General features: G+C 33.4%; 1 protein-coding gene across 1 annotated transcript in view; it reads right to left on the reverse strand.

Moving 5' to 3' along the window:
* Positions 1–13,047, reverse strand: part of LOC118195330 (mitochondrial sodium/calcium exchanger protein-like) — a 119,140-nt gene that overhangs the window by 43,037 nt on the left and 63,056 nt on the right. The window contains exons 6-7 of the mRNA XM_035366631.2: positions 8,873–8,975; positions 4,078–4,245 (exon numbers count right to left, since the gene is read on the reverse strand). Of these exons, the coding sequence (XP_035222522.1) occupies positions 4,078–4,245; positions 8,873–8,975 (271 nt within the window). The remainder of the gene's footprint in view (positions 1–4,077; positions 4,246–8,872; positions 8,976–13,047) is intronic.

The raw sequence follows: 13,047 nt of genomic DNA on the forward strand, positions 1-13,047 counted from the left end.
ACCCAGTGGAGAATTTATATCTGCTAGAAATAACCTTCGCTATAGAGTTAACTCATATCATCAACAGTATGGAACACCAGTATTGGTTCTAGATTGCTGTAAGGGGACTCTTAATTGAATTTTCCTCCCTTTGCACTGTCACATTTTTTGGGTGGAAGAAAGTTTATGAGATAAGTATTCAATGAAAAATATTCCTGGTATAAAAATTGTTTCGCAATAAAACTCATAATATGATTCATATTTTAATTTATGATTAATTATTCATACTAATTTTTAATATTAATTATTAATATTATTATTCATTATAACTATTAATTAAATTTCGTCAAACTAAATTATGCACTGCCTTGAATAGTTTTTTGGATTAATCCTTAATTTATGAAAACTAATGTGTTTGCTCCTATTTGCAACAACAGAGGCAATATATTTATTTTACAACTACCTAAAGAAAAGCCAATGAAAATATTTACCGTACGTTATTTCAGGTACGTTATTTTGCCAAAGGATGGCACCTGATTCTCTTCATCACAAATAATGCCTATGCTTTGAATCTGTGAAAAATTACAGAGTTTCCTTGATCTTTAGTCCATTTTTATGTAATTGAATGCCCAATTCAGCTGCTCTTTCCTACGATGAAATTTGAATGGCACGATTTTTAAGACAATTTTGTCTCCTAGATTAGAAACCTCTGTCATGATGCTTTTTGAAAGTTTCTGCAATACTCCTGATAACTACATGAAAGGAATTGGAGCTTTTTTTCTTCGTTTTAAAGTTAATTACATTTGCACACTCTACACCTTACATGATTAATTTTTCTGAATGAAGAATTCCAAACTTTGAAACCATCTATTAATAATTTAGTCATTTTGTTGAATATGAGAGACTAGTGTGTTTCGACCCGTCCGAGAGAACTTCAGCGTAGTTCGTTTCGCAAATGATGTCGAGATCTTTCTTATAAAATGCTATTCCGAATTATTTTTATTAATGTATAGAACATGCTATAAACATCCATTTATCCTATAAATGGCAAAATTTGGCAATATAGTTTTATAAGCAGATTATTTCGAACTTTCTGTTTACTCCACAACGACTGCAGCCAGTACAGAGGGTATTCACACATTTTTGTAACAATTTTGCAAAGATTTATATATAAACAAATCTTAGAATTTTATTTTCTAATATGTTCAGTCTGATAGCCCTTTTGTTGAAAGATTATATTATATCTTTATTTCCAAGGTAAAAGTCCTTTTCTTAAAACATCAACGTTGATTTTATTCCACTCGCCGCCCAGACTGTATATTGGTTAGGGAAGCCTGACTGCGATACCAAAGGGCACGGGTTCGAATACCGGAGAAGACATGGATGTAAAATTGTCGGTCCCTTCATAGGAGGTAACGATGGCCGCCTATTAGGTGCCTCCACAATAAAATGTCCACTACTTCTGGTCTTAGAAGTGGCGACTGGCGTTATAAACAAGTGCCCGTCAAATGTTATAAAAAAAATTATTCCACTCCTCCTTCAAAATCTTGCAGAGTCCATCAAATGTTTTGGGATGCCGCTTATAAAGAGCTTGCTTTAAAAGTCAAAATGCAGAGTAATCCATAGGAAACACATCAGGGGACTTGGGTGGGATACATTTAAGGGGAATAGCTTCAATTCCGATTTCATTTCTCATTTTTGCAAAAAAATAGAGCAGTAGATTTAGTGGTATGGTTTGGAGCTTTATCCTGATGGAACTTAACACAGTGAAGATTGTTTGGAAAAAGAAATGGAAATTACTTTGTAGGGTTTATATTTATTTTAACTAGCATTTATTTTAAGCTATCTTTCCTGTCAAGCCTTTACTTTCCCCTGGAATTGCCAATGTCAGATTACGTAAATTGTAGTAGAACGCGCAGTATATTCAAATTTTAGCAGAAGTAAGTTGAGTTTAAATAGAAGGGAAACGAGATTGTATGTGTGCTTCTTGAATCGCTAGCGTGAAGGTTGCTAGGTAGAAATTTAAGAACCGCGCGTTTCGGCCTGTGTGCCTATTTCGGCAGTTCGTTGAATCTTCAACTGCTTAATCAGTAAGCTTGCTGAATCTCAGCTGTATCTTAGAACGCGGTTAAGTTAGTTACGATTTTAGAGCCTCGTAGGTAGTGATCTCGTTATTTATTCATCCTGTCATTTATTTTTAGTTTCACATTTCTGTTTTGTTAAACCGCCGAGTAGGCGTAGTTTGTGAACGTCAAGTGTTATTTCTAAAGTGGAATAAAAAGGGATTTAAACCCTTCTTACGAGTTTGTGTAATTTACAGTTCATAGCAGTCACTACCATTGTTGCTGACAAGTTGGGGCCTCGCAACACTATAACTTCTTTAAAATATATTTCTGATAGTAATTCAATTTAATTTTGACATTTTTTTCTACTTTCCTTCTCTTACGTTTTCCGTTATAAGAAAATCTACTACTAAACATAAAACCTTTAGAAAAAGTTTCCTTGTTTTCTCTGAACCAACATATTACGTCTTTTTCTCCTCTTTTTCTGTAGGAAATCGATATTTTTTCTATTACAATCAGATAAGTATATTCAAGCCTCATCAATTGTGCAGCAATTTGCACATAGGCTTGTGCTGAGAAATCTGTTTCGGCGTTAGGCGATGAACATCATACTTTGTTTTGTTTTGATTAGCTTTAAATCAGATTTTATAATTTTGTTCACACTTCCCATGGAGATATTTAAAGATTTTGCAATAGCTCTTTGGGGCGCTAAATTTTCCTTTAAAGCATGAAATGCGACATTAGATTTAATAAGAGCTGTAAGTACCTTTGTATGCATTGACTTTTTTCCCGGTCAGATGTAAACTTTGACGTTTCTTTCCTTTTATATTACGTATGTGACTTATTTTATGTGTAGAAATATTAAAACCATGTTTTTCGCATCTATTTTTAGTAACTGAATAAGAGTATTTCTGTTCCAAGAAGATAGCCTTCGATCCATTGTTTATTTTTCAGAGACATTTTAAAGAAAAAAATATTTTTAATGCTGTAGACGGCAATTAAATTTATTCCTCTTTGATGCTAGTTACGTTTGTATTTTAAAATTAAAATTTAAATTCCTGGAGAAAAACAAAATCGTTACAAGAATGTGTGTACACCCTCTGTCTAGCTGGAAAGCAGCGTGAAAAGGTTGAATGTCAGTATTGCAATGCATGCAAGTTTTAATTAGAGAAATTAATACTCTTTTATTTTGAAAATGGTCGGTTGTTTGCTTGCTAAGCATGTTTCAGAAACGGCTGAACCCTTCGGTTATTTAGTGGTTTTATCACAAAGAACGTGGCCCAGAGTGCAACACAAGATGCAATCAATATTAAACCCACAGGAAAGTGTAAAAACAAATGCCTTCTTCGGGATTCGAGCCCAGATCTAACAATTTGACAGTTGATACTACTAACCGCCCCAACGAAAAGGGGGACATTGAAAGTTTCGAAGTTGGCATTCGAAGTCATAGTTGACTTTTCATGCTCCCTGTTCCGAAAAAAATACTTTATGTCATAGCTTTTATCGTTGGCATTATTATTATTATTATTACTATCATTATTATGCAATAATCACGTAAGAGACAAGAATAATTAAACGATATCGCATTTCTCATTCCGAAAGTGGATTTTACGAGATGGTTTTTACCACCAAGTCATGCTGAACGCCTATACATGCTGAGTATAGGTTAAATAAATAGTATATCTGGAACAGATTAATGGAAACCAGAGCATTTGCAATGGTTTCTTTCTAAATTCAATAAAATCTATTCAATAATTTTATCAACAAAAAATTAAGAAAATAACTTTTTAATGAATATGTAAGAAATAAAGTAAGAAAAAAATAAAGAAGAAATTAAAACATTGGTGCACAAAATAAACCAGTTAATACCAGGCTTTATTTATATTATTTTATTTATATTCCCTTGAAATGTATAACCGTAGAAACAGATTGCACGCTTTTATTGAAATAAAAAATTTACAGTTTTTAGAGAAAAAATTAAATGCATTTTTATTTACATTCAAAGATACTTTAAAATGTTGAAAATAACACTCACCTATTGCATGCCATAGGAGTACTATTTCATAATAAAAGCGCAAGAAGGCCCAAAATGCAGCACATACATAAAATATAATATCTCTGAGAAATGGTCTTTCCATTATCTTGAACGGTTTTGAAGCAATTATGGAACCTGCAACCACTGAAGTAACAAAAACACCGGCACCTGAAAGATACGTGGTTTACTTTCTGTCTTATTTTCTCACATTAAATTAAAAATTATGCCATGATATTTTACCCATATACAATTATTTCTCTATTAACCAGAGATGCATGAACCGGGCCCTATCTAAAAAATAAATTAAGTTTGTTTATAGCGGAACGAAGGAGAATTTACTATTCCGATGTACCAATGTAAAAAAAAATATTAAAAAAAATCTGTCTGAAGAAAAATGAAAAAAGAAAATGTAAAAAAATCACGGAATAATAACAACGATAGCAGGTACTTGGCAGCTCCTTTTACCAACAGCAGTACATAATTTAATTGAGCATAATCCTGAATATATTCACATTGTTAAATCACTCGTTTAAATTAAATTGTTCAGTCATAAAAATAAATCAAGTATGCAGCCATTAATCTTCATTTGATATTGACTGCTGTCGAAAGACAAGAATAATGTAAGCAAAACATTGTTCTTTTTTCTCTGAAGGGTTAAGCGGAAAATAGCCGATAGACATGTTTGGTGGAGAAAACAACATAAGGAGTATCGTCGTCGTAGAAAATATCGTAGAAATTGCATCGTCGTAGAAAATATGGTAGGAAAAAAGAAAGCAAGAGGAAAAACATCGTGGTATAAATTTTAAACATTTTTTTAAGTGGCAATTTTTAAACATCATCATGCAAAATATCTTGGTAAAAAGTAAAGCATGTACAAATTATCTCATGATAGTAATATTGAATGCATGAATTTTATGTCTATTTGACTAATGCTAAGTATAACAGTTATTGCTAATTATTAACTTGTGCAGATAAGGCATTTTCTCCCTCCTTCCAGCTCTTGCTTTAAAATAAAACTTATAACTCTACAGTGGCGCCCGAACTAAAAGGTGGTGGACCATAATTCGTCACTACTGGGTAGGATCTGTACCTAGACAGTCTTGGCCACGGGGAAAACAACATAAGAAAACAACAATATACAAATTACGAACCTAGTGGTTCTGGAGTTCCGGAAAGGTCACTTATTGGCCGGCCCGTGGGTCTGGCGCGTCCTAGAGCAGTTGACTCTTGTAGCCCAGGGGTGGTGCCCTGCGATTGCTGGGTAATGTTCCTCTGCGACGGGCAGCCCGAGCGACTGGTATGTAGCAAATAGATGACCAGCGTCGACGTATGGCTGCTAATGCCAGTTCTCTCCTAGGTGCGGGGAAGGGGGCTGAACACTCGGAACTGTTTTGACGGTGAATTTGCCATGTAGTGCCAGCACCTGACTAGGCGAAGAATGTAATCCATAAAACTATTTACTACCATGATTTGAGGATTGTGTCCCCTAATTCCCATTCGCCCTTTAAAAGCGGCAGTATTTTCTCCCTCATTCCAGTATGCCTTTGTGGTGTAACGGTTAGCACACTCCGCGCGTCTTCAAGAGGTCCAGGTTCGAGTCCTGGTGAGGGCATTGCTCATTTTTCATATCTCCTGCTTCAAAATAACCTAATGACTCTACAAAATATTAAAGGTCATAGCTTAATAATTTCTTTTATAAATTTGGCTTAGTAGTAATGACTTTTATGAAGCTGGATTGATAGTACGAACTTACATTTGAAACATTTAAAGTCTGAAAATGCGTGTATGTTATATCACCATCATGCGAGGATTTGTAGGCGAATTATTTTTTTGCAACGATATTTTCTACAACAATGCTTTAAAACCTGCGAAGTTTTTGAGTCACTCTATTTTCTACGACGATGTTTTATGCCACGATGTTTTAAACTGCGATGTTTTCTCTTTGCTCTCTTTTCTCCCACGATATCTTGCCTGATGATGTTTTCACCTTGCATTGTTTTATCGCGATGTTTTCGGCGCTCATCATTTGAAGTGTCATTTTTTTGCTTTGCATACTGATTTAATTTACGAGATCAAAAGAAGTTATTCTCCAAATTAAAATGCTCAAAAATACAGGAAATCGGTAATTATATTTTTCTATTAGTTACAATACGGCTTATTTAATTTTCCTGTTCTCTTTCCCTTCAACTGCGCTCGGATTTATCATAATTTTGGATTAAACATGGCCATAATGCCCCGTATTACCTTGATTAATCGAAAGCTGATTGCAACTGTTATGCAATTGTATTTATTGTTATCTACGAATTTACGGGAGGGAGAGAGGTAAATTCTATCAAAAGTAATTATTACTACGTTAGCAAAAGTCTACATTTTTTTTAATTCATGAAAAGGAGAGAAAAAATGCTTATTTTAATTCTGGAGGGAAATGTTTATTTTCGATGCAAATGCCATGTTATCTTGTCTACATAATTCATAGAAGAAATGTGTTAATATTAGCAAATGTGCTTGATAATTCCTTGCTATCCTTGTTTTCTTCTGTCCGGCAGTTTTTCTTCTTAGATTAAATCAGTGACCCAATACTCCTAAAACTTCGTTTTTCTCAAAATACTGCAAGCATGGTATTTATATATATAAGATACTTTAAAGTCAAATTGAAATAATAAGATATTTATTCTTCTAAGACAAATAAAAACAATATTTTTTAAATCTATTTGATATTCTCTAAAGCTAACTAAATCCACAGATTAATTACCAAACACTAGATGGTGGAATCTTTTGAAATATGGTTGTTGTAAAACTTAATTAAATTCTGACAGAATGAAATGAAAAAACAATTTGTATTTCTACAATATTTGTACTTTTTTCCGTTTCCACTTCCAAGTTAGTAACCGTAAATCCTTTTATAATGATTTTCGAGAGCTCAGAACGAAGAATAACCACAGCCATCATTAGTCAAATGCAAAAGTGCTCAATTAATTTGCTGAGCATTATGTTTTTATCTACGTTAATTCAGTTTCACAGTTTTAGGATCAACTTGAAATCACCACTTCTGCAGCTAATAGATTTTAGATTCATCAAACGTGTAAAATTCACTTTATTTCCTAACAGGTGAATGAATACACACAGACCGTGCATCCGCACACTTTTACACATGTGCTTTAAAATGATTGCATGGCTAACTGCAGCTTGAAAGCTTGGTTCTAGACTGCAAATCTTTAAAGATAATTTTTACGTCAGAAAAGCGTGATTCGAGGAGCAGGAGTTTTAATTTTACTTTTAAAGAAGTACTAAAATTTAAAGTTTTTCGACCAACAGGATTTAATTTTTAGACGGCCACTAAAAATGAGATATTGCCATTTCTTTTTAGTAATAATAGTAGCAAACCATGGAATTTTGAAAATTTTCTTTTAAGACAAGTTTTTGCATATTACGAAATAGAAATGTTTAAAGGAATTTTGATAGGACAAGAAATGGCGTAATTTTTATATTGGGCAATTATAGAATATAAAAACTCTTGTTTTTAAAAACTGTAATATTTTGTGTGTGAAAAACTGTCATATGCCTGAAAACCTGTCTCACAGAGTCCACAGCCAACCGTTTATGTGAATATTTTAAAACTCCGTACATACATACTCATACACAGCCAAAATTTTAATTATCCAAATTCGATTAGCGAATTTTTATTAGATCTAAAATCAGTCACTTTCAAGTGAAAAACCATTTAATATTAAAATTTACCCTCTACACGATATACAAAACTAACCCTTAAAAAGTTAACAAAAGTACAATTTTTAGCAATATTTTTTTCCAGACCAGTTCTATGTACTGTAAATAAGACTTTCCTTCCTAGAAGGCCTTCAGGAGAAAAAGAAACAATCTACTAACTTGAACATTCTTAGTAAAGGACCCATATAAAATTTTAAATTCTGCATATTTTTACTAAAAAATGCCACGAGGCCAAAACTGTCGTACTTTGAAAGCCTATTTTATTAGATTCATTTCTTAAATTTGATTAATGTGTCTACAACTAGCCATTCAAGCGACATTTAGTACTTTAGAATCGTTTAAGAATAGCCTATATATTATATACATACATTTATGTGTGTGCTTACGCATGTTTCGAGGATTAATTTTATATATTAGCCGATGTAAATATACATTTTATGCGTATTATCCAAAATGGATGTCTGATGCTTTTAATTGTTTTTAAACAGCAAAATGATAGGATTAAACAAATTGAAATAACAATTCTTTTCTAAAATATTCCGTCTATTCCAATCCACAGCATTATATGAAGTAAACGAAGGTACATATATCCCTGTGCCCGAGTAAGATACAGAGTGTAAATGTGCATGCTACGTATCGTAACAGGTGCGCCTGAATAGAAAACTATCTTTAATATCTGATTTAATATATGACCTTCTGAAATGCACTAATAAAAAACGTGTACAACAGATAGATGCCTATAACTGATTATCCGGAAGTGAAATAGCTTTATAAGGATGCAAATTGTCGACGCAAAGAATATGTAACCGGAAAGTCAGCGTAACAGGAAACGGGTGAGGTCCTCCTACACCAGTTTTTAAGGCATTGCTGCAGTAATAAAAATTTGCTGATCATCAGGAAGGACCATTCAGTAGGTCTGTACTGCGTTAAAAAGTATGTAATGAATATGGAAATAAAAATCAATAAGGATCTCAAAAATTTCAAAAATAAGTGTACTTGAGTATTTAGATCTGAGTAATTAAGCAATAACTCAAACATGAACATATCACATATAAAATTTATTACTTACCAAAGAGAGTACCTATGACTAGTTCCGGTCGAGCTTGCTCAGTTCCTGCTACTGATGAAAAGATGTCTGGTGCACCATTACCAAAAGCTAAAAATGTTACTCCCTATAGCGACCAGAGTAAAAGGAAATAACTGGAAGTGTTTGAATGTATTAAATTTATTACTAAAAGTTCTGAAGAATATTCACTCATAAAATTTAAACTGAACATGTTATTGAATTTAGTATACAGCAGATAACTGTTATTGGTGTTATGAATAATGTAAAAGGAAAGTATAAAAGAATCAGGCTAAGGATTATTATACGATAAAAAATAATTAACATATATTCACCGTAATAGATAAAATTGAAATTTAAATATCCACGCTTCTTATCATAAATACAGATACAATGAGATCTTTTTTGTCATGTAACACGGTACCCAGTTCTTCGTCCAAAGTAGCAAACGATGACGAGCTTCTCTGCTCGTCTCCAAATTCGTCAGATATTAACCTTTCCAATTCATATATAGTAGGGCAGGCGATGTTAAATGTTAAATCATCCCATAAATAATGCGTTTTTTTTTAAATTACATGAAAAGCAGGAGGGGAAAAATATACTCTACTTCCATCAATTTGCTGTAAAAGCAAGGTACTAATTTTACCTTGTTCAGTGCAAGTTTTGAATAATGCAGTTCGACTTAAATAGTTATTTATTCAAAGCTATAAAGGAAGTGACAAAAGAGCATAGTCTGCATATTTTCCTTTATATACGCAATTAAATAATTATTTTAAGAATTATTTTAAGAATTTTTATAACTATTTAAGAGTTTTTATATGGTTTTTATACCAATATTAAAAAATGTTGTCCGAATAAACAATTAAAACACAAGTTCAAATCTTTAGAACAGCCATTTTCTTTTATTTTTAAAGAATACAATGGTAAAGCAAAAACTGGTAACCATAATAACGCTTTGCGACTGCTCAGATAGTCTCACAGACGATGTGCTAGCGCATCGCAGCACAAATACTACAAAAATTTCAAACACAGCTAAACGGGATCCTCACTTTTCAAGAAGCATTCCCCGACAGTCTCAGCTTCAAACTTAAAAGTAAAAACAAAAGTGATGCATTCTTTAATATTAAAAAGTTAAATTCAAAGTCAAAAGAATTGACTTCAGAAAAATAATATTTAGGAACTGCGACGTTGCCTACAGCTCTTGAAGTTATGGCTCAAGTCGAACTATGAAAGGTCCGATGAATCCAATTAGGTCAAAGATACGATCCAATATTTGCAAGACGAAGCGCTTTGTTTTGGATCTGTTGGAAAGAATATTCATCAAATTTTTTATATCGAAAAACATCAAGTCCTTGTCTGTATCCTGGCTATTCCTAGAACTTTCGATGGCATACTATATCCAATGTTGGCTTCTTCGGTATTACGAGTTTCTATACCATCTCCCTTCCATAGGTTGCAAAGTTCGATAGAATTAGTCTGCCATTTTCTTAGCACCATTTCAGCTGTCCTAAGAATTTCAGTGCTTTCGATGCTGGTTTTCAGAGCTGTCTCTACTTCATAAGCTCCAGCAACAAAATCGTTAATTTTAGAATTTAGTAGAAAAACTTTAGTAGCAATTCATAGGTTTCTAGATACAAATTTCGATAATTTTCAAAATGAAATTTCAGTGCAGCTGCGAACAGGTAAGAACTTGATGTAAGTCCAAACAAAACACGAGTAAAATTCAGCATAATAAATTCACTTGAACGTAGATCATCAATCCAGAACAATTTAGTATAGCGACGATCTTTTGGGTCGATTTGAATTTGCAGGAAGGCTCGCTGTATGTCCGATGTATAAGCTGCAGAATTTTGTCTAAATTTTAATAACATTTCAAACAAATTAGGATATAAGTTCGCACCAGTGTGGAGACAGTCATTTAGTGAAATTATCCTTCTCAATGAGCAGCACTGTCAAATACAATTCGCAGACGGCTGCTGACCTTGTCATCTCGAATAACAGCATGGTTAGATAAGTAAATGAATTAATTTTTTTTTAATGTTTAAAATTTTTGTCTTTGTGCTGTGAGACTTTTGTATTGGCTGTGAGACTATCTGCGCAGTCGCAAAGCGTTACCATGGTTACCAGTTTTTCTATTACTACTTCTGTTACTTTCTATTACTACTTCTATTACTTACTTAAAAATAAATAAAAATGGCTGTTCGAAAGATTTGAAGTTGTGTTTTAATTGTTTATTCGGACATAATTTTTTAAATATTAGTACATCATTTTGGGAAATTGTATGAGCCACCTGGAGTAAAATTAATATCTGTTTTGTAAAGCTCAAATCTATTGCCAATAAAGTCGAAGATCTTTTAGATGATGCAGTAATGCAATCGGAAAGAGAGAGAATTGATGAATGTAATGAAGTAATTATATTTAACTCAGTAAAACTAAGAAATATAATAAAATCGTTGCAATCTTCACCTGTACAAGAACCCGCATGTGTAAAACCCATAACAAACCAAAGTAAACCAAATATAAACGCGAAGTTACCCAAACTGAAAGTTCATACGTATTACGGGAACCCATCTGAGTATTTAAATTTCTGGAATCAATTCGAAAATTCTACTGACAAAATCCCTTTCAGATGTTGAAAAATTTTCTTATTTGTTTAGTTACCTTGGAAACAAAGCTTTCTCTTGCATTAAAGATTTCGCTATTACCTCAGACAACTATAAGTCGGCTCTTAAATTAATCCAAGATACCTTTGGAAGGAAGGACGTGTCAGTCAATGCCCATATGTCTAAACTTTTGAACATGACACCGTTAAAGAACATTTTTACTTGACAAGAGTTGAGAAATCTGTATTTTAAGTTCCAAACTCAAATTCGTTATCTTGAGAATTTAGGTATAAAATCAGAAAATTATAGCGTAATGTTTTGTGTTGTTATTTTGAAACTTTTTCCCAGCGATCTCGTTTTGGGATTCAGCAAAAATCAAATCTGGAGCACTAATAATTTGAAGGGGCTGATGGATTTTTTACATCGTTCCATTACTGCAAGGGAGAGAACATTTCATATACATGTTCCTTCTTCGCACGCAACACTTAGCCAGTAAAAACAATATACCTACAGAAATTTTGAAGCCCCAATCGCCGTAAATTTCTACTCCGCTAAGAATTCCTGACCAGTGCTAATTCAAAGGAAATGGCAGACTAATTCTGCCGAACTTCCCAACCTGTTGAAAAGAGATGTTACAGAAACTCGTGATATCGAAGAAGCTATCACTATATATAGTATGCCTTCGAAAGTTCTAGGAATGGCCTGGATTACAGACAAGGACTTGATGTTTTGCGACATAAAACATTTGATGAATGTTCTTTCCAACAGATCCAGTACAAAGCGCTTCGTCTTGCAAATATTGGGTCATATCTTTGACCCAAATGGATTCATCGGACCTTTCATAGTTCCACTTAAGCTATTACTTGAAGAGCTGTGGACAGCTGGCGTGGACTGGGATGATGAACTCCCGTCTTCACTGGACTACAAGTGGCAGTTGTGGAGCAGCGAAGTTGAACATTTGAATAACTTCGCAGTTCCTAGATATTATTCTTCTGAATTCAATTTATGTGATTTTATTTCATTTGATATTCATTCTTTTTCAGATGCATCTATGACGGCATACGGTTCAGTGATATATTTGAGAGCAGTCACTCGAGACAATAGAGTTATTACTAGTTTTGAATGTTCCAAGGATAGAGTCGCCCCTATCAAATCTATCACTTTTCAGGAACTGTTAGCATGTTTGTTATCTTCTAGGCTTGCTAAACATGTAAGTAAATGTTTGAAATTTGATGTAAACTGCTACTTCTGGACCGATTTCAAAATATGCCTATTTTGGGTAAAGAGTAAAGCCTGTAAATACAAACCCTTTGTGAAGAACAGGATAGAAGAAATTCAAAATTTGACCGATCCTAACAAATGGTATTATTGTCCTGGAAAGGAAAATTCTGCGGATATCCTTTCTAGGGGTATTTCAACCTCGAACTTAGCTAGAGATCCTTTGTGATGGCATGGACCACTTTGGTTGAGTCACCGTTGTGAGGTTTGGCCTGACAAGATTAAAATTCAGAATCTCACAGAGATTTTATAGTTGAGAAAGGAATTTTAAACTATAGCTCAAAATAAATGTGCAGGGGA

This window comes from Stegodyphus dumicola, chromosome X2 (assembly GCF_044657685.1).
Source record: "Stegodyphus dumicola isolate Sdum_Otavi_A_Nest chromosome X2, ASM4465768v1".
Classification (NCBI taxonomy): Eukaryota; Metazoa; Arthropoda; class Arachnida; order Araneae; family Eresidae; genus Stegodyphus; species Stegodyphus dumicola.